At 44.6% G+C, this 26555-nt stretch overlaps 1 protein-coding gene across 1 annotated transcript in view; it reads right to left on the bottom strand.

Annotated features, from left to right (window-relative positions):
- Positions 1 to 3467: 3467 nt before the first annotated feature.
- Positions 3468 to 26555, bottom strand: part of TECTA (tectorin alpha) — a 75265-nt gene continuing 52177 nt past the window's right edge. Inside the window, 12 exon segments of the mRNA XM_056861025.1 lie at positions 3468 to 3711; positions 5648 to 5764; positions 6238 to 6322; positions 6915 to 7077; positions 7148 to 7396; positions 9703 to 9866; positions 11867 to 12069; positions 14521 to 14631; positions 15043 to 15323; positions 16145 to 16446; positions 17227 to 17610; positions 23565 to 23764. Coding sequence (XP_056717003.1) covers positions 3611 to 3711; positions 5648 to 5764; positions 6238 to 6322; positions 6915 to 7077; positions 7148 to 7396; positions 9703 to 9866; positions 11867 to 12069; positions 14521 to 14631; positions 15043 to 15323; positions 16145 to 16446; positions 17227 to 17610; positions 23565 to 23764 — 2360 coding nt within the window. The 3' untranslated portion in view covers positions 3468 to 3610.

Genomic DNA, 26555 nt, shown 5'->3' with positions numbered 1-26555 from the left:
CAGGGTGCTCGCTTTCTGTTTCTCCCGGTTTTGGCATATTTGTTTGCCTTTAATCTGATGGGATATTGCTTTGTCTCAAATTTCTCAAGTAGCTGCCACTCCTTTTGTTATGGAAACAACAGTGTGGTTCACATCAGGGTGCTTTCAGACAAGCCAAATAATGCACTTTCAATCTACTTTCAATGCACTTTGCAGCTGAATTTTACAGTGTTAAATGGCAAAATCCACTTGCTAATGATCATTAAAGTGCATTGAAAGTGCATCATTTGGCATATCTGAAAGTGCCCATCAGATTCCCCCCTTTCCTCTATTTTTCTTCTTCTTCTTTCAAAGCATGAAGCATTTGCAATTTAACCTCTCTTCAGAAAGTCCTAGAGTTAAAGAGAACATTAACCTTTTTGCCTTCCCTGGATCTGCTCTTGTCCTTAGTTTTTTCTTCTGTCTGAATTTTGGAAGGGCTCTCATGTGTGTTTCAGGCTTTAGATGTTATCTTGACCGAGCTAAACAAGCTGGCGGCGGAGGACATGGAAGATCTACTGGAATATGAAAGAGGAGTTCAGGTATATGTGCTTGTGGCAGGGGGCTGGCTTTCCTCAGCGTCTCTGCTTGGTGAACATCAGGAAACCTCAGGAGGGTGTTTTTCCCCCCAGCGATCCATAAATCACACAATCACAGAAGTACATAGCCATGGCACAAAATTCCATTCCCCCATGCACATGATCACCATAGACACTGGGGTGCGCTGGAAGAAAGGGATTCAGTCTGAAGAACAGTCCAAGGGGTTTGCCCCTGATTTGATCACAAAATCTTATGTAATAGGGTTTCACAATTATCCCAGCAAAATATTTTGACAGCTCCATGACTTAAATTGGTCCTCTGATCTCATGGAAAGGGCTTGTTTACATGATAAGTACTTTTAATGTATTTGATTTCTGGTCTGCTCCAGTCACGGGAACAAGAACAGATGTGTTACCAGAAGCTTCAGAAAGCTGAATGAAAGGAAGAGAACCCCTTAACAGTTAGGGGATTTTCATGTCTCTGTTTCATCTCAGTTAATGGTACAAACAAATAATGAACACTTTTATGTATGCAGAGGTGAGAATTTAGGGGACAGGTATGGTATGTTATATGAAGAACACATGAAGTACCAATTGCAGAACTGGCCTTAATTGGCTGGATTTTAAAAGTATGGTCAATTAACTAGATCAGCTCCATAATAAAAGGCCAGAAAACCCCCTCCATTCTCAGATCGTCCATTTGGTGATACGCGGGTGTAGAAATTCCTTTGTTTTGTTGTTCAAAGCAGTAGCCACCCAATTCTTTCCTGCCACACCATTCAGTAGCAGATACGATGTGGATTATGATGAACTATATCAAGTTTAAAAACACCATCTGAATACTTTCTATGACTTGCTAGCTGGACAGTCTTAAATCCTTTGTTATTGGCTAGGAATTTTTTAAATCTTACAGGAAAACTTATGAGTCGATTCCATTGTCTGAATCCCTTCCCTTAAGGTTAGCTGAGCACAGATTATTTCTTGCTGTCCTCCTTTAGGACAGGGCTTGTGGGCAACTCCATTTTGAATTGGTCTGAACAAACACTGTCTGAACCTCACTTACATTTTGAGGCAGTAAAAGAAAATGTTTGTGACCTTGTATTCTTCGTACTTTTTGCTACTTTTCGACGTTCTCCATCCCCAAGCTCAATTCAAAGTGCTGAGTATTTGAAGCTCTTAATGTCTTGGGACGAAGATGTCTACGGAATCATCTTGTCCCATATGTCCCTGCCTGTTCTTTCCCCCATTTTTGCTTTGTGACTTTTAATGAACCATAAATTATTATTTCCTTCATAATCATAACTAGCTTTAAGTGCAATATTATGCCTTTGGGATCTTTCACATTCCGGTGAGCCTTGCTGGCTCCTGTATAATTGAATAAGAGAATTAACAAAGGTGTCCTAAATGAACAACTTAGTTCTTCCAAAGTTCTTATAGGTTTTCAGCTTTGGTTTGGTCAGGGGAATGGGGGAAGTCCTTAGCATGACCGCCATCATCTCCCCAAGGGCCATGTAGGGAAGAAATGGTTATCCTCAACTTCCTGTGAGAAGCAAGAACAAGCAAGAAATGAGATTCTTTGAACACAAAGTTTTATTTATTTAAGAATAAACCACGTTTAAATTATTTGGCTGAGTGTATAATAAAAGAAAACAGAAGGCTCACCAAGACTGGATTGAAGGAGGAAAAAGACTCATCCCAGCAGTACAACCCCCACCCACCCCCTCGAATATGGAGCTATTTACTGAGTTAAAAGGAAACGTGAGAGCATAGTTAAAAGGTAGATCAGCTCAGGCTGAAACACTGATCTCTCCTACACTAGAAACCTATATCGGCCACTTTAACTGAAATGGCTTCCTCCATAGAATCCTGGGAATTAAAGTTGGTGAAGAAATGAGAATTTCTTTGCTGGAGATCCTATTCCCATCCCTGTTACAGAATGACTGGTCCTGGTGAAATCCTGCAATGGTGAAATCCTGCAAAATGACTGAAATCCTGCAATGTGGATATTCTCGCGACACGTCAGAGCTTTTGATATCTCTACCGCAGGTGGCACCGGAGGCTCCTCTTTCAGTGGAGATGTTTCTATGCTGAAATGTGATGTCTGATTGTCTGAGAATGTGTTATCCCAAATCCAAGCAGGGCTTCCAGAATCATGGGGCCAAACCCATCTCCCAATGCATAAGCTAACTGAGTAGATATATCAGGAGGAACCAGACCACCCCCCAAACTCAAGAATGGAATTGCTTGTTGATTACTGAGCTAGTTTTATTATAAAACATTGAACTGTACAAGTTGTAACTTGAGTTGCGGCTGTGGTCACTTTACGTTGGAGGGACTGGGAGGGTTCCACCCCCCTAAAGCAGTGAATTTTTCCAAGACACATAAGGTTTCCCACATTCCACCAGTCCCTTTAGACCCCCCAGGCATGGATGTAAACTGTTAATGCCATTCTACAAAAAGGATTTTAAATGTTCTCTCTCTCTCTCACATGTTCAAGGTTCATAGCAATGACACAGAAGAGCAAAAACAGCTAGAGTGAGATCTAAACATGAAAGGCCTTCAGAGCAGGAGGAAATAAATGATTTTCAAATTTCAGGGCCACAGACTCTGAGCTATGTCACATCCCTTTCTCTCCCTTTTCTTCCAAGATCAGGTAGCAAGCATGCAAGCAGATAAAACATATTCCTCCCACATTTAAAAATCAAGAGTTGTTGCTGCTTTCTCTAAAAATGAAGTTCAGACAGGAGACCCAAAGGGGAAGAGACAGGATCAACCATTGGTTATGTGTCAGTCGCATCCCTGATGGCTGAGGTGAGTTTGGTGCCCTGTTAAGTTTTTTTTTTCCAGATTTGGTTGCTAACGCCTCCTTTAGCATGAAGACTGCCCAAAAACAGCCCAATGACTCCAGCGCAGCTATAGTTTTAAAAAATGGTGGTGGTCGCAGATGGTGATGATTGACAACAGTTCGGGTTTAGGGTTGCATGCGTTTATCCTACAGGGACTTAGAAGGGTGAAAGTAAATTACAGTACTTGAGACAGAAGTCAGGAATGAATTATGAGGTTGGGTTTGATTTGTAGATGAAACACCATAACAATAGCTGGATAACAAGGAGTGGAAGCAGCCCAGCCTGAGGTCCAGTTGAAGAGCTGGTTGCTAGAGAGAGAGAGAGAGAGAAGAGACAAAGGGAGAGAAATCCCATTAACCATATTTTAAACAAGCAAAGTCTGCATTTCCTGTGAGACGGACCAGAACTAGTACAAACTGTAACACAGGAGTCCAGTAGCACCTTCGAGACTAACGAAATTTATTACAGCATTAGCTTTTGTGAGTCAGAGCTCACTTAATCAGATTACAGGAGTGCATCAGGCCCAATTTATAAATACACAATAAAAAGATGTGCGGGGTGTGGGATATTACAAAGAGAGGCCAGCTCAAAACAAGATTCAATCCAAAAAGATAAAAAAGGTTCACTATGCATGGGTGTGAAATGCTTCCAACTGTTAATGTAAAATAAAGTGGTAGGATAAAGCAGATACAATATGATGTTTTACAAAAGTATAACTGAAGAAGTTAACATCCGTATGGAGTGGGAAATGTGAGATATTAGCACCTATAAGGAGGTCTGGAATCTAGTACAAACTCTGGCACCATTAGGAATAGGTAGACATGGCCCTTCTGGTCTCAACAAGACAAATCAATTAGACTGATTCACTGTCATCTGTAGTGCTATTGATTTGCCATACAGATGATCCCAACCTTTATTCCTTCCCCAGTACTGTGCTTGGATGTCCAATTAGGTACCAAAAAGTTGAATCAATATCCCCTCCCTATGTAATATAGCGATCTCCCATACAAGATAAGAATGTATAAAAACAGGAGTGAAGTGGATGGAGATAACTCTTAAGACTGATTGAATGCCCCTTTTCTGGCCATACCATCCAATACCCTACAGCAAAGATATGTAGAAGAGAGCGATTTCTTTATTAAAAACAATTATGAACCGCCTTTCACAAAAAGTGTTTCAAAGCGATACACACAAAAATCAATATCAATTTTAAACCCGTATCAGAATCATCAGAATAAAATCAAATCCATTAAAAATCCACCTCAAACGGATGATCCAACCTACCATTAAGGAAAGGCTCTTAGGAATACAGCCCTTTCTAAATATATATAGAGAAGGTGCAGTCTGAATCTCACCATTGAATGATGTAGAGGCAGCTACAAGAAAGTGCCCTAGACTGGACTGCCATTGGCTGACCTCACCTCTTTATCTGAGTGAACAATGAGGAGGAAGGGTGTGGAGGAGGGGCCATGGCTCAGTGGTAGAGCATCTGCTCGGCATGCAGAAGGCCCCAAGTTCAATCGCCAGCAGCTCTAGTTGGATTCAGTGATGGGATGATTGGGAGGCAGACAATTACCTCTATCTGAGATCCTGGAGAGCTGCTGCCAGTCTGAGTAGACAATATTGACCTTGATGGATCACAGGCCTGACTCAGACTAAGGCAGCTTCATGTATGAGGAGCTTAAGACAAGAACACAGGCATGTGGCACATATTGTATTAGCTCCATGTATTGCCTCTGTTCCCTTCACTTAGGATTCCACTAGACAGATTTGAATCTAAAAAGTCTACAGATAACCATCCTATCATCATCTGGTTTGCAAATTTTTGTTCATAATGATTTTCTATACACGTTCATGCAGGAAAGGGCGGGAGGCCGTCCTTAAAGTATTGTATGCATGAAGGGGCACATACTTTGCATGCTGTAAGGGTTGAGCTTTGCATACAGAAGGTCCTAGGTTCCAACCTTTGGCTATTTAGAACAGATCCCAGATAACAGAGCTGGAGAGCCACTGCAAGTCAGAATAAACAATGGTGGACCAAATGGACCTATCGTCAGGCTCGGTATAAACCAGCTTTGTATGTTTACAATAACACTGAAAAAATGGATTGTTAAAATACTGGTAAAACTACAATAAAAGAGAGGAGGGTTTTTTTAAAAGGTTTTTAAAAGCATGACATAGTTTATGGACCATTCCTGGCAGTGAAGGCATTTCCCATCCCAAGGGAGCGCCTTGATGGGTTACCTCGGCAGCTCTTCCCATCTTCCTGCAACGTTCCTGTTACGCAGCTACACAGCGGCCCGTCCACTTGACTTGTACATATCTGTTCACAGCCTCCATTGTCTTCGCACCAGTCTAGACCTAAAACACAAGAGGTGACGGGAATAACAGAAAAAAGGAACCTGTCCAGTGTCTTGGACTGCGGTAGGGGTGGGAGTGACCCAGTTGGAGATGTCTGGACAAAGCCGGGCACAAATAGTTTGCTATTAAAGCCAGCTTGTGCACAAAGATACTGTTTATAACAAGCCAAAATTCCATACCACCTTCACCACTGAAGACTCAACATTTTCCCTTTAAAACCTTACAGACCAACAAGATTTTCGGGATTTAAGTTTCCGAGAGTCAAAACTCTTCTCATCAGAATCTCGTTGGTCTGCAAGGTTCTACTGGACTCGAATCTAGTTGTTCTGCTGCACACCAAATAGGATACCCTTCGAAACGATCCTTTAAAACCAACAAGCAAGTAAACACAGGATTGCTGATAGGTTCAGCCAGATTCCACGAGCACATCCCTGCAATAAGTCAAACATCCTTGTCGAAACTGTCTCACTTACGTTTTCTCCTGATTGGCCCCACAGAGATGATCTGCTCATTGGGATCTTTATAGTCGCTGGCTCTCCTGCTATTCTGCGGGCAGGTCTGGCCAAAACAAAGGGAGATAAACATAAGTAGGTGACATTCAGGAGAGCTTCAGAAATAAAATCTAAATGACTGGCAGAAGGGTAAAGGATTCCAAAGTTTTTAGGTCACCATGGAAGAAGAGTTGTTTTTTATACCCTGCTTTTCTCTACCTTTAAGGAGTCTCAAAGCGTCTTACAATTGCCTTCCCTTCCCTCCCCACAACAGACACCTTGTGAGGTAGGTGGGGCTGAGAGTTTGGAGAGAACCGTGACAAGCCCAAGGTCACCCACCAGGCTTCATGTGGAGGAGTGGGGAAACCAACCCAGTTCACCAGATTAGAGTCCGCCACTCATGTGGAGGAGTGGGGAATCAAACCCAGTTCTCCAGATTAGAGTCTGTCGTTCTTAACCACTACACCATGCTGGCCATACCACACATGCACCCTTTCTCCCCAACATGCACATACTTCCCTATTTGAGGATACTTCAAGTAGGCCTTCTCCTGCAAACCATAAAAATATGGGGTGGACTCGTACGAGTGTAGGCGTTCCCTAAGGTAAGCATGGTCTAAGTTGTGCCCCTCTACAAGACCTGCTTGTTAGGCCACCTACTATTTTGCATGAGTATTTTTCCGAGTCACAGAGCGAGACAGCGCAGTGGAGGTGAACTTCGTCATAATCCCCAATGAACTTGAAGACAGTCACATGGAAGCGGCAGGTCAGCGAAACTGCGTTCTCTTCGATCCCGATGGTGTTGTCTTTCAGGTTCTGGCACCTAAAACACATGGCACAGCTGTGAGGAATTTGCAGTCTCAACAGTCAAGGGGGGAAAAGATGTCACGTACCCTTCTTCAATGATGAAGTATCTGAGCTTGTCGTTACTGTCTCGAGAAGGTGTTGCATAGCATTTGTTCAGCATAAGGATAAGATGGGTGGCATCTGCCCCGAGGACGAAGACGCCAACGTAAAGGACATCCCGTGTGGTCAACACGACTTCCCCTTGCCTATAAGGATGCTTGTAGGAGGAATTTTTGTACAACGCCATCTTGGTCGTGAAGCTTCCTTCTTGAGTAGGCACTGTCAGATTAATCACGCTTAAAGGAGAAACAGAAAACTTCCAAAAAACGAACAGGAAAGGTGTATGGAATGTCCACAGTTGTTTGAAAAACAAGTCTCAATTCTCACTGGGTGTGCAGAACTACTTGTGTAGTTCTTTGGATCTGGCCCGTTCAATTAAACAGCGCAAGAAAAAGGAGGACAAATCCTTTTCAGATTTTTAGAGAGATACATGAAATGTTCAAGGCAATTCTTTCCTGATTCCTCAAGCAAGTAGCTTGATTTAGGATTCTCTTTTCTTTTTCCTAAGGAGCGTCAGGCATGCTAGAATTCTCATATACACAAAAGCAGCAAGTGCTTTCGTATAAGCAATTAAGACCTCTCGCTTCTTTAGGAGTAAATATCTGATAATTCAAAGCAGTGGCGGATTGGGTCTAAAAATATTGGTTGCCAGGAGTCAAAGGGGCCCCAACCACAACTATAAGGCTATCATTTAATTTTTATAAAAAAATAAATTTTTCAAAAAATATATGTGGAAAAAAGGTACAATTAAAATTTCCAGCTAAGCTTCATTGTGCAGTCGCAATAGTAAAGATCCGAGCCTATATAACATATGTTTCGGCCTCACATAACCTGAATCAGAATTATTTTTTCAGAGTTATTATATTCTTAAATATAAAGTATCCTCGAAAAATGATTTTATTTAAAAATTATTAAAATAGTAATACAATGTAAATTTTAGTTGCATACAGTAATAATATTGGAACTTCTATTATATTTTCAAGCTACTAAGAGGTCATTGATATTTTTAACGTATTGTCTAATGTTTAAGGGGGCCCGCTTGTCATCGGGCAAACTCACACCCTGGCCAGTCCGCCACTGATTCAAATCTCCTCATTGCAGCCCTAACTGAAGCAGCTCAGAAGTGGTTTGTAGCCTGGCCAGCAAAGATCAAGCAAAATATGGAAATGGAAAGATGTGCTAGATGGCTGGGGGTGGGAAGGAAGGACTTCTCTCTTCTGTTGTTACCCCAGTAAGGGATTACATGCTTTGCAAATGAAGGCTTCCAGTGTGGGGATGGAGGAGAAGCAAGTGATGGAGGGATCCTTACACCCTGTTAATGTATGTAAAGTAGGAATGTGGCCGCTATGTCTTTCCATGGCACCTTCTGGAGCTGAGCTGAAGTGGTTTATAGGGCATTAGGGGAGATGGTGTGGAAGAAAATTATGACTGGAGATTCTCTCTCCTCTTCCCTTTTGGGCATTCTGACCAAAACATGAGACATAGGTCATTTATGCATGGGTACTTGGACTCCCAATCGCTCCCAATCTGACTTGGTTGTTTCCTGGAGTTTTGCATGAGTTTTCCGTCCATTAGAAATGACCTCATGCCCAGCCCTGGCAGTGTCCAGGCCTTCCCATTCCTCTGTTAACCCGATTCTTCCCTCTCCCCTGAGCTCAGCCTAGCTGAAATCTCCATGCAGAAGGCAAAGTCACACCCAATCACAAAGCAGAATGTAAAGAGACGGGCATTCAAATACTTCCTGCTTCCTTGGAGCTCTTTCTGAGCAAAGAAAGGCTTTTAAAAATTGAGGCTTGGATTCCCCCCCCCCCCTTCAGATTACTCAGTTTTTTTGGTGTGTGTGTTTTTTGTTTGTTCTTAAAATGCTTTTTTATGCGGCAACTGGGTTTTGGGGGGGGATTTTCTCTCACAGTAAACACTGCAAAGTAAGCCAATTACAAAGCAGCATTTAAAGGGGAGGGGCTTGATTTGAGTTTTGGAGACTGCTGGTGCATAGATTCCCAACAGGAAAGTGTGGGTCCAGCGAGCAACAAACCTCAGGTAAAACCCCCATGCATAAATGACCCTTGAGGCTCTTTTGTGAGGATTTCATATTGGGAACCAGGCAACACCATCCTGTTTCCTTTTCCTGTAACTCATTCATTTTTTTTTTTTTAATAAAGCTGTGATTTGGGGCAAATTTCTTTTCATCGCAGTTCACCAATCAAAAGCCACATTTGCACGCTGTGCTGAGGGAAGGCTTTGCAAACGTGGGAGTCATCCCTGGCTCTTTATTCACAGGGGGGGGGGGAAATCATGAATGAACACAGATCTCCTGAATTGCCCTTCCTGTGGTGCTGAGATTCATTACCTACCAGTTGACATATGATGTAGTTCCCATCAGTTCATTCACAGAGATGACTCCAACATCAATATTCCTGTGGTTAGGACCTCAGAGAAATCTGTAGTCCTCCAAGTGACGTCAGGGAGATTTGGTGCCTACATTCAATCCACCACCAACTTACCTCTCCAAGTCCACAAATGAGCCAGGTGCCTCCCTTACCTGAGCATAGGCCTAATGACGGAATCCAAAGAAATTTTGATGTCAAGTTCATAAGCACAGGAGAACTCGACATTAATGGTCCGGTCTCGGGTGATGATGTTCCCTGTGTTGTTGGCACTTTCGATCCAGACTGTATTTTTGTACATGATGTGGGTACTGTTGGACTGTGCAGGGGGGGAAAGAGAGAGAGAGAAGAAGAAAAAGCAGAAGATAAGAAAGAAAGAAAAGCAGAAGATAACCTGAAGCGACTCTCTTGTACCCTCTCAAGTCTTGTATGGTCCTTTGTGGTACGTGCTGTCAAGTTGCTTCCGGCTTATGGCAACCCTATGAATTAATGACCTCCAAAACGTCCTAACGTTAACTGCCTTGCTCAGGTCTTGCAGACCAAAGGTCATGGTTTCCTTCATTGAGTCAATCCATCTTATATTGAGATTGTATGGTCCTTCCTTGTAATATGTCTGCCGAGTCAATCCAGGGCTTTAGCTACTAAACCACACTGGATTTTGTCACCCCACTGTGGCCCTGAATCGCCAGCACAGGTGCGATGCTTGTGCAATAATTCACAGCGGAACAAAGATTTCTATAAAAAAAAAATTGCAGGCAATTCCTGTGCAAAGAATGAAATAGTTTTATTTTAAAGCTTCAATTAGCAGAATAATCAACTCAAGCTCAAGATGGTTAATGGATACGGGCCAAAAAGTTCAGTTTTTGGTCTATTGAGGCTATTGTGTGACTACAATAAAGACAGATTGATTGATTTGCATCTAAAAGCTGGAGCCAGCATTGGTAACTAGCTTGCGGCAAATTACAAAGAAAATATTAAAATATTAAAGATGACCTTTCCTTCTAATGATTGGGGAATTTATTTTTAAAAAGCAAATTCTAATCTATTTAGGGCTTCAGTATGCCACAAAGGAAACTACATTGAGGGTTTGGTAATATGCCAAATAGTAACACCACCTTAAGAGCCATGGTGGTGTAGCATTTGGACTGGGGAAGCCCAGGTTCAAATCCACAATCAGCCATGAAGTTCATGGGATAGTCAGTTGGGAGCAAGTGCAGCTCCTCTTTTTGCACACACAACTCTGTAAATGCACTATGTATTTCTTTATTTTATGTACTTCATTTATTGCCCGCCTTTCTCTGTGAGACAGAAGACAAATTACAAAATATTTTAAAAATTCAAGGAGACAGTGTAAAGCATCCAGTAAACAATGCAACAGGACTAAGACAACAGAATTAGAAAGCAATGCAAACAGAAAACTGTCTAAGACTGGGATCCGTAGCCGTTTTGAGCCCACAGACACCTTTGGAATTCTGACACACAGTGGTGGGTGCAACCACAAAATTGCTGCCACAGGAGGCTGAGCCACCCATACAGAGGCTAAATTCAGGGGGGAAAGTAGGGTAATTTTAAATATTACACAGAGAAATTAGAGAGAATAGCACCAATGCTGTGGTGGCAGCTGCTGCCAAAACAACATTATTTTAATCTGCACAGCCAATCAGATCGCCAGTGGCCAATCAAACTCTGCTGGACAAGAGCCTCACCTGGCCCTAAACACTTTCTAAAAACACTCAGTGGACACTAAAATCGGTGTTGGCAGGCACTCTGATGCCCATAGGTACCACACTGGGGACCCCTGGTCTAAGGCATGATGTACCATAATGCAGAAAAGAGGGCCGCAACAATGCAGATCAAGAAAGAGAAGGTGGGAAGGGTGTAGTGGGAAATAAATTTATTTTCTCTGAAGGGTCCCTATGTGTTTCACATGCAGCCAGGGGATCTCTAAGGCAACCATCTCTCAGAGTGTTCCCACAGTAATAAGGTGAACACCGTTCAGAGACGGTCACCTTACAAATGACCTGATGAAGCTGAATGCGAAACATGTAAGGATCCTTTAGTGAAATCGAAATTCCTTTTCCCACTACGCCATCGTTTTCTCTTCTCTTCCATGACATACCATAAACAATGCAGAAAAAAAGTGGTTTACATATCGATAGCGCCGTGTGAAGGATAATAAAGATAGCTGGCAATGCTGCTTTGACTGCCCCGATGCAGAGCTCTTCGGCTTGGGATGTAAGTGCAGGCAGCCCAGAAGACTTGCAGAAGCAAGAAATATTGCGAGCCGAAACGAACCCCAGAGTCCCCAGCTAATCTGACCTGCACTATGTTTCCGCAGTTGCCCTTGGTGTTATTGATCTGGAAGGAGATGAAATCTTCGCCTTCAATGCCGAGACACTGGCGGTCGTTGATGCGCACTCCTTCCCGTTCAAAGCCCAGTTGGAAGAGCTTGCACTTTGAGATGGACACCTCCATTTGCGCAGCTTTGCAGGTCACCTCGGCATCCAGGATGTCATGCGTGTCTGCGAAGAACATCGGGGTCATGACAAAGAAAGTGTGAGTAGGCGTTGCGAGGGGCAGCCGGGCAATCCTGTATCCTACCACTCTAATAAGCCAAGTTTGAAGCCTTCCTCCAGCCTAAGGTGCCAAAGGATACAGGACCATATCTTTAATACACAGTGTTTGAGCTTTCATTGGTCAGGCCACACCTGGAGTATTGTGTGCAGTTCTGAACGCTCTTAAAATACTTTGCGAAGTTGACAGGTAGGTATAGAAGAGATTTCAGAGGGGAAGGGATACCAAAAAAACTGGGATGAACAGGTGCAGCATGCTCTAAAAGCAGAGCTTTGCTGGTCAATTAATTTTACATGATTTCTCACCAAAGCAAATACTGCATGAAGGGCCATGCCCTGGATAGTGTGCAGGTTAACATGGAGAGCCAGGATTGACCTATAAGGGAGCCAGCATGGTATAGTGGTTAAAAGCAGTGGTTTGGAGCAGTGGACTCTGATCTGGAGAACCGGGTTTGATTCCCCACTCCTCCACATGAGCGGCGGATGTTAATCTGGTAAACTGGGTTGGTTTCCCCACTCTTCCACATGAAGCCAGCTGGGTGACCTTGGGCTAGTCACAGTTCTATTAAGAGCTCTCTCAGCCCCACCTACCTCACAGGGTATTTTTTGTGGGGAGGGGGAGGGAAGGTGATTGTAAGCCGGTTTGATTCTGCCTTAAGTGGTAGAGAAAATCGGCATATAAAAACCAACTCTTCTTCTGCTGCTTCTGCTTCCTTTTACTCAAGTGCCAGATACTCCTTACTGCCCAAATATGACTTGAGGAACAATCTGAATGCATGCAACCTAGCCCTTGTCTCAAGGGAAGGTTGGCCCAGTTCTGAACGAAGAGCCGAGCCAGCTACGCAATGAAGAATGCTTAATAAGTTCCACAAAAATAATAGAAGATAGTAACTTGGCTATTCCAGCAATCTTCTGCTGGATGTAATGCCGAATGGTGACTGGAAACGGTGTTGAGTGTTAAAATCTGTAAATTGTTGAGATTTAGGTGGCATTGATATTTACATTTAAAAAAAAATTATGGAGAGAGCCTTAGTGTTTTTATTATTATTTATATATTCAAATTTAATATATAGTTGTTTTCATTTTTAATGTATGATGTTAGCCTCTCTGAGCTTACTTTGGAAGAGCAGGATAGAAATGTTTCAAATAAATATTCATGAGTTCCTACATAGTGACCTCAAATACCCTTGGGGAGAGGAGGGTATGCCAGGTCCAGGAGTCTAAGGCAGGATTCTGAACCCCTCCCCATGAAACGTATGCCCTCCCCATGTCACTCCAGGGTTGATGGACAGTCCGAAATTATATTACCAGTGCCGGTGAACTAAGGCTACATACTATTGACATTTGCAGACAGAAAGGGAACAGGAGCTGTACAAAATTGATTTTGGATCTTTTTTTAAAAAAAATGTATGCACATTTGTATGGAAATTAGACGAGGCCCTGGGGCTGAAGGCATATTGAAAACAAGGCTGGGCGAAGCAATAGAAAATCCTTCTACAGGAAACAATCCAGCACCAAGGCCCAAGGGACAAACTACAGGAATTAATGGTCCTTTTTTTCCAAGTTCCAAGGGTCTGATTCCCCCACTGATGTAAATTGGCAATTGCTGGGACACACCAAGACGTTTCGACAAGATGCCGTCCGTAATTTCCACGGCTGTGTGAAAATCTTCCTCCGAGCCTACGAATCTCCATTCAGCTCAGGCCTGTCTGTAAGATCGTTTCCACCATTTTCATGTACATTATACATCAATAGTACCTTGCAAACAAAAATAACTTCAGTGTCACAACACGCCTACAGAGCTACGCCTAATCAAATTGCAGACAGGGTAGGAAAAAGGCAAAGAGGCAGGGGAATGAGATTGCATAAGACAGCGTGGAATAGACGGCGCTGCAAAAAAAAAAAGAGTATCCTGGAAGAGTTGTTTCTCTAATCTCTCTGCAGATCCTTAAGGAAAACAGCGAGATCAGGGAAACTGTTCCTCCAGGATTCGGTTTCCGTAATGCTGTCAGTTTTGCAAGGTCTAATACTAAATTCCATCTGGCCTGGGTGAGAAGCTCAGCCCGCTAGAGATGGTTACAACTGGTGCCATTTGGAAGCTCACCCACTCAAGGGGCTCTTTCTTCATTTTTATCATTTCCATTCTGTTCTCTCTACCCAAGGCATTCAAAGCAGGTTATGGGCAATATAAACAACGACAGCATAAAATATTCATATATTAAAACAGCATCAGTAAAACAGACATCAATCACCTACTGTAAAATACCAAAACAACAGTGCCTCTCTTAGCAGCATCAGAACAACCCTCTTCATGCTTTTTAATTGTCCTTTAAGCGTTTTTATTTAGTCCACCCTTTTTATTTCCCTATGAATTAAACCTGTGTGCTACAACCACTTAACTATTTCCATACGGTGGAGGTTCAATGCAGCCACACAGTTCTCCGCCATTGTCAACTTCACAAGTTCTGTTGGGACAATCTGCCCCGACACAGGGATCTTCAACCACTCCTGCTAAAAAGGAAACAGACAAAAGACAACCAATTTACTTTAAGACCGGTTCCCTCTGCTGCTGCTTGTCACGTACACATTCGGGGCTCGCAGAAGAGAAGACTCGCTACTGCCTTCCATTACCACCACCGCACACCAGGGAGGGCGAAATGCCTCTATAGAGGCAAGTGGACATTATGGTTCCATTACGTGCTACATGTGTTGTGTACCCTGTATTTTGCTGAAAATGAGCCCGATCTGCGGTGAATTAGCTGGCTGAAAGTAGGTGCTCCACAAAAGGTGTGTTGTGTTTTTTTCTCTCCATTGCTCTTGGCGAGAGAGCTTGTGAAATTGTCTTCTTTACTTAGGGAGCCCCATTATGGCAAGTCAGTGAACCCCTCAGGAGGGTGACGGAACTAAGCCTAGCTCACTTACAGCAATTCTCCTTCTCAATCCACTCTGTGCTGAGGATTCCAAAGGACCGGCAGGCCTCCCCGTAGGCGGCGAGGGAGCCGCAAAGCTGGTACTTCTTCTGGTTGTAGCAGCCGTCGAGGAAACATGACTCGTAAAAAGGCAACGGGTCCAGCAGCCCGTAGCAAGGCTGGAAGAAGCCCTTCATGTCAGTCAGTTTCAGGCAGTAGTTGTCGCTCTGCAAGACCTGAATCTGGACGTTGTCGCAGTTGGCCGCGTAGTGAGCATACTGGAGTTCATTGCAGCTGGAAATGAGATTTTAAAATGGTCACTCAAGATGTAGAAAGACAGCATAGAGACAGTGGGGGAGGAAGCATGGTTACCAACAGAGTGCAGAAGCTGCAGCCCCTGTACACTGTTCACCCAGTGTACATGGACAGCAGTGTACAAGGACATCTGATTCTTTCCAGGATCAGAGGAGCATGCCTATTCTATTAGGTGCTTTGGAACACAGGCAGGATAATGCTGCTGCAGTCATCTTGCTTGTGGGCTTCCTAGAGGCACCTGGTTGGCCACTGTGTGATCAGACTGCTGGACTCAATGGGCCTTGGTCTGATCCAGCATGGCTTTTCTTATGTTCTTATGTAGTGACAGCTTCCAACTTGGAAGGCTTTAAGAGGGGAGTGTACATGTTCACAGAGGATAGGGCTATCCATGGCTACTAGTCATGATGCATACCTTATCTCTCCAGGATCAGAGGAGAATGCCCATTATATGAAATGTCATGGAAAACAGGCAGGACAATGCTGCTGCAGTCGCCTTGTTTGTGGGCTTCCTAGAGGCCCCGGTTGGCCACTGTGTGAACAGACCTCTGGACTTGATGGGCCTTGGTCTGATCCAGCATGGCTTTTCTTATGTTCTTTTTATTCCCCCACCCCCCCACCCCCAAGTGAAAGCAATGGTTGGGAACTTGCAGTTTCTACATCACCATAAAAGCTTTTTGTAAAGACCAGAGATGATACTTGGTCCTTCCCTTCACCCAGAGGATAACGTATAAATCATAACAGACTCATCCATCAGAAATGTACAGTGAGTGGCCTGGGGTCCCTTTCCCATGCATGACCGCTTGGACTCAGCTCACCTCTTCTGCATGCCATTGGTCTTCCAGCTCTGGGCCAAGAACACACTGCTCACAACTGGTTTCCCCCGCAGAGTGACGTAGTCGTCTGTGCGGTCCCCATTGAAATTCCCACACAGGCCGCAAACTTTATTTTGCAGCCTCTCGCTGATGCTGATTTTGATGACGTTGAAGCCATTGTAGTGGATCTGGATATCAGGGCTGGTGTCGATGACCAGGAAACCCTCCATGCTGTATATTTTGGTTGACAAGCCAGTCACAAAGGGGACATTCACCTGTGTACCATTCACCTAGTCATGGAGATAAATAGAACTTAGAAGGAAGGCAGGGGCTGTAGCCCAGTTTGCAGAACGTCTGCTTGGCATGCAGGTTCAACCAGCATCTCCAGTTAAAAGGATTAGGCAAGTAGGTGATGTGAAAGACCTCTGCCTGAGACCCTGGAGAGATGGAGGGCCCATGGCTCAGTGGTAGAGCCTCTGCTTGGCATGCGGGAGGTCCCAGGTTCAGTCCCCGGCATCTCCAGTTAAAGGGACTAGGCAAGTAGGTGATATGAAAGACCCCTGCCTGAGACCCTGGAGAGCCGCTTCCAGTCTGAGTAGACAATACTGACTTCGATGGACCGAGGGTCTGATTCAGTATAAAGCAGCTTCATGTGTTCAAGGGGAATTTGGAAGTCTCCATTCCGAAAAATGAAGTCCTGTGTCAGGTCTCAGCCGCTGAAGCTGCTCATTCCACAGCCAAGACTTTGCTGATTTGTTTTTCCACCAAAATTGTACATTCAGGATTTTTAGCCATTCCAAACCCCCGAAGTAGAGATATTTAATTTACTCTTAACATTTCAGATGCATAATCATCCCCCATATGTCAGCAAGGAGCCTCATCCTATAGAGAAACCACACTTTTAATTCAAGTTCAGTTCTACTAAAGTTAAGATAAGTCACTAGGGTTACACTAATAGATTCCTAACAGCTCCTTGGAAGGTAGGCAGCTCATGGCGGGAACTACCAGCTACCCTCGGGCTATCTTTTAAACTCTCCTTAAGGCAGCACAACAAGAAGTTAATACCCTACCTTGACAGTGTTGCGATCGCTAATGAGAATCTGCTCCTCATTAATGTAGAAGTAAACAGGTGAGATGATAGTCAAGTTGGGGGAAGACCACTTGTCAAAATTGATAATGAGCTGAAAGGAGACGTCTGGGAGTTTCTGGCAGATGGTGGAGAGGACAAAGGCACAGTTAGCAGGGAAGTGGAGGAAAGCACCATCAAACGTGCGGAAGACTCCTCCACCAGCCGCAATGCAGTAGGACGTCTTAGTGCTGAAGCATCCCCGGACTCCGTTCCGGAGGGCACATTCCTCATCTGACTTGCACTGCCGGGGGTCACACTGGATGAGGTTGCGGCGGAAGCAGCGGCAGCGGCGTGTGCAGTCGCTGTTCCAGAAGAGCTGTTTGGGCTGCAGAGGAGAAGCGAGAAAGAAAAATGCATGTCGGGTGACTTTCCCGGGGACAAAGCACTTTCACTCAAAGATGCTACAACAGTGGCTGTGATTCATGTGCTATCCATCCCCAAACCGTCCGAAGTCATTATTCACCAAACCTCCAAAACATTCAACAGCAGAAACAAAAAAAAAAAAGTTCAATTAATACAACGGCAAATCTATAAAATTTAAAAACAACTGATTACAATCACCCTGGAATAGTGGTACATTACAGCTTTAACTCCATTACCAGCTCCATTAGCAAAAACTGGGTGGGATGCAAAGTCTTCTTCTGCCTTTTAAATGAGGCAAGTGAAGTAGAAACATGAGACTCCGGAGGAAAGAATGGGGGGCAGCCATTGAGAAGACTCTGTTTTTGGTGGACAGGACACTAATTCTGTATCCACCTAGGTGAGGATTACATAAGAACATAAGAAAGGCCATGCTGGATCAGACCAAGGTCCATTAAGTCTAGCAGTCTGTTCACACAGGGGCCATCCAGGTGTCTCTAGGAAGCCTGCAAACAAGACGACTGCAGCAGCATTATCCTGCCTGAGTTCCACAACACCTAATGGAATAGGCATACTCATCTGATCCTGGAGAGAATAGGGCTGCATGTACTAGTATGAATAGGATTCTGAACGCAGTACCATCAGAGGTGAGAAGATCTACATGAAGTCGTCAATATAAAAACAATACAGGTTGAGTATCCCTTATCTGGATTGCTTGGGACCAGAAATGGTGCGTATTTTGGATCTTTTCATATTTTGGAATATTTTGAAATTTTTGCATATATATAATGAGATATCTTGGGGATGGGACCCAAGTCGAAATATACAAGTCATTTATGTTTTATATACACTTTATACACATAACCCGAATGTAATTTTAAACAATATTTTTAATAATTTTGTGTACAGTGAACCATCAATAGCACTGCTGAGGGCCTGTTGAGTGATGCCCACATGCCGGCTCAAAAGGTCCGGTTTTTGGATCAGTCCAGATATCGGCTGTCCGAACAAGAGATGCTCAACCCGTACAATGAGATCACTGTCATATTTTGGCTGCCTGACCTGTTGTACATAGAGTGAGAAAAACGCTCCATCATGTGCACGTTTCAATGTACGTGCTTTTTCTGACCAGTTGTCAGTAGCTTTGTCACAAAACGTAACTTGTGAAATGGCCCCTGGTTTATAAAGAACAATGCTGCAGACAACATGCAGATTATTATTATTTTTTGGTCTCTTAGAACACAAAAAAAAACATAAGAAGAGCCCTGCTGGAACAGGCCAGTGGTCCATCTAGTCCAGCATCCTGTCTCACACAGAGGCCAACCAGTTTCTCTGGAGGTCCAACAGGGCACAGATGCCAGCAACAGCCTGATCACAGTCTTGTTCCATTCACACACATAATGCTGAAAAGTAAAGTGATGTAGAAAGATACATTGATCAACACATTTCTTTCAGCCAGGAGAGGGCAGTAATGGAGTATATATGTAAAGCCATACAGTCATTCTTGGCTAGCCATTGATCTTAAGGCAGATGACAAGCAACCCATTTTAGGGTGCCTTCATGCATTTCTCAGTAGAATCTGTAGGTTATGTATGGGTACTTCTCTCCACATGTACCAGCAGCCATCCAAAAGGGTAGTTTCCAGGATTATGGCTACTTTTTGGGAATGCAGTACTTTGGTGCATTGTTGAAAATGCCAGAAATCGCCCCTCCAGATATGCAGTTCTACACTTGGTGTGGAGCACCATTCATATTCATCATCATCATCGACTTTCAGCAGGTCAAGTTCTCATGCAGAGCCACCCTTCGGGGCGGTTCAAACATGCCCATTCATCTTCTGCTGCATTTGGGTGGTGACTTGCATGTGTGAATGAGCTACAGCAGATCCAATTGTCCGGTCACTCAAGCATAATGTGTTATGATGGCATTGTGATGACATTCATTTGAGGGTCATTGCATTGGATAATTCTGTAGGTCCCAAGGTATGGTCTATAGGCAAATTGTACAGTTACCTTGCTAAAGCTTGAACGGGAAGAAGAAGAGTTGGTTTTTATATGCCGACTTTCTCTACCACTTAAGGAAGAATCAAACCAGCGTACAATCACCTTCCCTTCCCCTCCCCACAACAGACACCCTGTGAGGTAGGTGGGGCTGAGAGGGTGTGACTCACCCAAGGTCACCCAGCTGGCTTCATCATGTAAGAGTGAGGAAACCAACCCAGTTCACCAGATTAGAGTCCACCGCTCATGTGGAGGAGTGGGGAATCAAACCCAGTTCTCCAGAATAGAGTCTACCACTCCAAACCACCACTCTTATCCAGTTTCACCATGCTGGAAACAGACACAGAAAGCCCACCTATACTCCCCTGAGTTCTACGTAAGGAGGAAATGTAATACAAATTATTGTAACTATTATTTGTCATCAGGTGCGGTAACATGCATGTGTGAACCTCCCTCAAATTTAACACAATTTGAGGGAGCAGAGGAAGGTAAAAGGAAAAGAAACAGCTGTGAATGTCATAGATCAGAGACAATCTTTTCAATAGATGTGGATGAAGGCCTCAGATGACTTCAGATCTCCTGCCTCTAAACCAGCCTAACCCAGCAAGGATCAAATTTTCCAGCCAGCACCCCCACCCTTCTTATTTGGGCTTGCTTCTGGCAGACCAAAATGGGTGTGACAAATCCCATGCCAATCCTATTTGTCTGACACCTTCACAGCTTGTAAAGATGAGGAAACGGCAAAGTTCCAGTTTCCACAGCAACCTCCCCCTTTCTTCCTTCACAGGAGAGTGTTACAAATATCCTGTTGACCACTGATGTGTACCTTTGCAGAAGAGCACAAATTACATTCCGCCCTTTTGCTATCAGATTAACAGAATAACCGAGCGCATGAGCTGGCTCCTCTGCTGATAACAGTCTGTGGCGCCTCATTTTTAAAGGACTGGGGAAACCAACTACAGGGAAGTAGAGAGACAAAGCTGGTAAACAAACCATTCTTCATTATTTTTTTAAAGAAAAGTTTTTATTATTTTTCAAACTAATTCACATTCAATTGTATCATTCCATTCCAACCAACCATTCTTCATGGCAGCCATCTTGGAGCCTGGACTGGCGCAACTGAATCTGTCAAAAAGACTCTTTCAAAAAAGGTTTGCATTTCAGAAACCGCAAACATGGTAAAAGCCACTCTACAACAGCAAAACCATTTCACAGCAAATCATTTCGAGAGTTTCACTAGAATTTAAGACATTTGTGTAGCGTTCCCCTATAAATCAAACCAAGGAGCTCTTCCTAAAGTCACATTCTTGCCTCCTTTCTTGATTATTGTCCTGTTTCTCCCATTTATTGTTTTAGCTCTGAATTCAAACACTCAGGTCTCTCTTCTCCTAGATTTATATCTTTCATTGATATACACTGAGAGTAAATGCCCCGAATTCCACAGTGGCTCTGGTGTAAGTAACAGGGAAGAATCTCCGCCTGGGTTTATGCAAATAGATGCCATAAAATGAAAATTTAATTTTGTCGTATTTCCCCCCCAAAAGCAGGGCTGAAAGCACAGCCTTATTACCGAGAATTTGTCATTACATGGTGAGAATTAAACTGATTAACGATACATAATGCGCAGAACTATAGCACTAAATACATCGCAGTTGTTCATTATTTCAGGATCGTGCACGGAGATAATGGAGAAGAAAGCTGAAAAAATGATAGCGGTGCAAACTAGAAGGAAGGGAGGGCAGCCCATGCTATCTGCAAATTATCTGCAAAAAAAAACCTTCACCCTTCTGAAGAAACACCAGTGAGTTGCCCAGGGCATTGCGTTTGTGTGTGTGTGTGTTAACAAGTCGTTTCTGACTCATGGCGACCCTATGAATCAATGTCCTCCAAAGTGTCCTATCCTTAACAGCCTTGCTCAGATCTTGCGTTGCGTTTAAAAAGGTAAAGGTCCCCTGTGCAAGCACCGGGTCATTCCTGACCCATGGGGTGACGTCACATCCCGAAGTTTTTACGAGGCAGACTGTTTTACAGGGTGGTTTGCCAGTGCCTTCCCTGTCTATTAAGACAGCAGCAGCAGCAACAAACAGCTGACGGAGATCCTTCCATCTCCATCTTCTGGCTTCTACTTATTTGGAAACAGTTTACTATCCAATTCCACAGGTGGCTTATAGAAGAAAAACACACCATACTTTGTACCATACGCTCTCAAATTCTACAGGTTCTGCCACTGCTTGGTGGAATATAGATGAAGGCGACACTTCCTATGGCTCAAACATGTTCACTGAGAGCAACAGAAACAGCATTAACTTAGAAAGACCTCTATTTATTCCCAAAGCAGTTCAAAGGCAGTTCATGAGAGGTAGGGAGGGTCCAGGTTGGGAAATACGTAGAGGTTTTTGGGGTGGAGCCTGAGGAGGGCAGTGTTTGGGGGGGGGGAGGAATTTCAATGCCATAGAGTCCAATGGCCAAAGCGACCATTTTCTCCAGGGGAACAAATCTCTATTGGCTGGAGATCAGTTGTAATAGCAGGAGATCTCTAGCTAGTACCTGGAGGTTTGCAACCCTGGAAAGGGGGCAGGAAGGGTTGTGTCAGTGTTTGGCTTTTGTGGCCCTTTTTTACATGCCCAGGGTAATGCCGATTGCCACTTTGGGGTCAGGAAGCAATTTTCCATCAGGCCACATTGGTCAGGGATCCTGGAGGTTTTTTTTTTTTTTTTTGCCATCTTCTGGACATGGAATAGGGGTCACTGGGGGTTTCCTGCATTGTTCAGGGGGTTGGACTAGATGACCCTGGTGGTCCCTTCCAACTCTATGATTCTATTATATGATTCTATGAAAGGACCAGGAGGGCTGTTGTGGATTTGTAGTTGCCCATTTTAAGCAACTCTCCTTTGCACAGCTTTTAAGGATAACAATTCACACCACTTCGTTTGTTTTTATGCTCATTCATACTTTTTAGACCAGGCATTTGTGGACCATCCAGTTAATACAAAGAGGGTTTTAAGTGGCTTTAAAGAAAGAGATGGACACTCACATCTCGTTTCAAAAGGAGTTCAGAACTTTTCCATTCAGTTTCACTTTCACAAAGGCATTAGTATCAGAGGACACCAAAAATCATGAATTTAAGCAGAGATATTTGGGATTCTCATTCCATTCAGATTTGGATTCTGCCTGTACAGCCTGCTCTCAAGAATGTTCAGTATACAATGGCCGTGGAAAAATGTCCAGGGTAGCATGAGTTCCAGCTAGGATTGCCATCCTCAGATGGGCCTGGAGATTTTCTGAAATTACAACTGCTCTCCAGATGAGAGATCAGTTTCCTCTGGAGAAAACAGCAGCTTTGGAGGGTGGACTCCATGCCATTAGACTAGAGTTGCCAGCTCTGGGTTGGGAAATACCTAGAGATTTTGGGGGTGGAGTCTGAGGAAGGCGGGGTTTGGGGAGGGTCTTCAATGCCATAGAGTCCAATTGCCAAAGCAGCCATTTTCTCCAGGGGAACTGCCTTCTATTCCCTGGAGATCAGTTGTAATAGCGGAAGGTTTCCAGCCACCACCTGGAGGTTAGCAACCCTACATTAGACCCTACTAAGGTCCCTCTGCTCCCCAAAGCCTATCCTACCCAAGCTCTGCCACAAAATCTCCAGGAATTTCCCAACCCAGAGCTGGCAATCCTAGATCCAGCTGTGGCATGAAGATAACCTGAATCCAGCCCTCGCTTGTTTTGTTGTCAGGCCACTTCTAATGAAAGTCAGCCTCTGCTGAATTCAGCCCCTGGCACAGCCAGCCTCAAACTCGCATTTATGTGGGTCATCGTCTTCCATGCCCACAGCTGGCAACTCCAATTCCCACCCACCTCCCAACAGGCAGTTTCCCCCCCACCCACCCACCCCGGAGCTGCTGTGCTAGAAGCAATGCCTCACCTCGTAATATTTGCCATCAGAGTAGCAGCCGCAGTTGTGAGGAAGAATGCAGCTCTTGCCGTTGAGGACGTATCCCGGGTCACACTGGCACCCTTCCACGCAGTAATGGTTGCAGTCGCTTTTCAGCCGGATGGCAGCACAGCGGGGCTGGCACACGCTCACGCAGCTCTCGTAGTGGCTGTTGGGAGGGCAGCTGACCGCTAGAACGAGAGAGACGGGGCTTAGCCGCGGGACCGAGTTTCGTTGACGTGGTTGTCGGATCGGACATGCAGGAGCCCTGCCTCTGCTGCACTTGCCTTCCAGCCAGGCGCCCACTTTGGCACATGCCCGCAGGAGGCCCTAAGCTAACCAGTGTGGCAGTGGTTAAGAGTGGTGGTTTGGAGCAGTGGACCCTGATCTGGAGAACATGGAGCCAGCTGGGTGACCTTGAGCTAGTCACACTCTCTCAGCCTCACCGACCTCACAGGGTATCTGTTGTGGGGAAGGGAAGGTGATTGTAAGCCGGTTTGATTCAGAGGAGATATGGTCTGCAGTAGAACAGCGAGATTTGAGTCCAGTAGCACCTTAGAGATCAACAAGATTTTCAAGGTAGAAGCTTTCAAGAGTCAAAGCTCCTTTCGTCATTGTGCCTTTGGACGATGATGTGCTGTCACTTCTGGGGGAAACCTGGAAGTGATGTCAGTCTGCTCTAGAAATTGCCAGAAATTCTGGTGATTTCCACAAAGGCTTGAAGCCACTTCTAGGTTTTCCCTGGAAGTGACAGCATGTCATTGCCTTGACGGCACCCCGCATCTCCCCCTTTCCCCCTTGGACATTTGCCAGATGCTAGCCACTGGCTAGCAAACCTTGGAATGTAAGAAACCTCCCCCCCCCCATGAACATATGGATCCAACCCATTGTGTGTGCCCATCGACCATGACACTTCATTTGGACTCCTTTGTCTCTCTCAGAAACCATCTCCGTGAGTCAAGTTTGCAAACCGTTGCTCTGCCGAGCGATCACGCTGGCATTCAAAAGGAAAATGAGCAAATCCTTCACTCCCAGGCAGCCCCCCTGCTTCCAAGCTCTGCGATCGAGTCCTTGAGATGCGGGAGCAAGGCTGATTTAAGCTATCAATTTGTGGATAGAAAATGACCCAAATTTAATTTTTAAATCTTATTAGTGATGAAAATGACTTTTCAATTGATTCTGCAGACGGGCCCGCCTGCCAGAGAGGCTCTGCATCTTCATTTTACGAGGAGCGTAATTGCACAATACATTGTAATCCTATTGACAGGAGAGGCTACCCTCCCTAGAACAAATGCATAATCTTTCACTCGTATGTATAAGCTAATAAAATTTGCCTTTGACAAATGAAGAATGGCTGCTTTTCGGACAGGAGGTTCAACCTACAACTTTCTAGAAAAGGGCTATGAACTTCACTTCATGAGTCATCCCTCTTGCCAAGGGGTCTTCCATATGGGGGACCGGACAGCGCTTCCTAAGGACTCTTGGTTTAAAGGTGCAAAGGATGAAGTTGACCAGGCAGAATGCTGCAGCACACTGACTTTCCCTGTACAATGTACGAACAAGCTCATCATCTCTTGCTATGACCATATATTTTGTTCAAACCAGGGGTCCCCAACCTTTTGAGCCTGCGGGCATCTTTGGAATTCAGACACAAGGTGGTGGGCTCAATCAAAAAATGGCTGCTACTGCAAGGAATAGTACTTGGAAAGCAAGCTGTAAACAATTACAAAATAAGTTCTTAAATGAGGATTGGTCCTTAGTGTTTAAGGATGCAGATTGTAAATGTTCACCTTGCTTCTTTTAAATACCCTTCAACAGAACTTTCTCCTTGCCAGACTATTTCCGCTGGTTAGAAATTCATAAGTTCAGACGAGCTTTCTTACTGGGAAGATCTAATGCCCTAGACTCAGCCGAGACACAAGGGCAATCCAATAAAATTACTGCAGAACGAAAATGCCCATTTTGTCCGGATCAAATAGACTCCCTAGCCCACACTGTTTTAGCATGTCCACAAAATAACATTTTCTCTTTATAGTGTCAAGGAAAATTTAAATTTCATCTCCCCTTTTAAAAGTGGGACGTGGTTGATGGTTGGCCAGTAGCTGTTAAATCTAGGGGAAGGAGGGGAAGCCACAGGAGGGGAAGCCACACACACAACACCCAAAGAAAGCCTAAGTGTAGGGAAGGAGAAGGAGAATTTAAACCACACACTGGGGAAAACAAGGGAGAGAATCAAACCAACACCGTGGTGGCAGCGGCCACCAAAGCAACGCTATCTTGATCTGTACAGCCAATCAGAAGGCCTTGCTGGAAAACAGCCCCACCCACTTTCTGAAAACACTTGGTGGATGCCAGGAAAGGTATCAGTGGGCATCACATGAGCACCATGTTGGGGACCTCTGGTTTAAATAGCAATTAGAAAACTAAGTACTTCACAACTTTGAGCCACTAGAAAGATGTGGATATGCACGGAGAACACAAGGACCCGAGTAAGACACTTGGCCCATCGACCCCGAACTGGCAGCAGCTTTCGAACACATGCAATGCTTAACCTCCACCACGGACCCACCACTACAACAGGCCAGCTGGTAATAACCCAGGGGCCAAACCCGACCCACTTGTAGGGTTGCCAACCCCCAGGTGGTAGCAGGAGATCTCCCACTATTAGAGCTGGTCTCCAGCCAATAGAGATCAGTTCACCTGGAGAAAATGGCCACTTTGGCAATTGGACTCTATGGCATTGAAGTCCCTCCCCGAACCTCGCCCTCCTCAGGCTCTGACCCCCAAAACCTCCCACCGGTGGCGGAGAGGGACCTGGCAACTCTACCCACCTGCCACTCCGGGAAACCCGAGTTACGGCCTCGACCTTTCTAGCAAGCAGGCCAAGGGCATCCTGACAGGCATGCACATAGCAATGAATCGGAGGAAATGCCAAAGGCAGAAGGAGCTTTTTGTGCCGAGTGCTTAAATATCTGTCAGATT

The sequence above is a fragment of the Euleptes europaea genome, chromosome 14 (genome assembly GCF_029931775.1).
Source record: "Euleptes europaea isolate rEulEur1 chromosome 14, rEulEur1.hap1, whole genome shotgun sequence".
Taxonomy (NCBI): domain Eukaryota; kingdom Metazoa; phylum Chordata; class Lepidosauria; order Squamata; family Sphaerodactylidae; genus Euleptes; species Euleptes europaea.
This window is presented reverse-complemented; position numbering and strand designations above follow the sequence as displayed.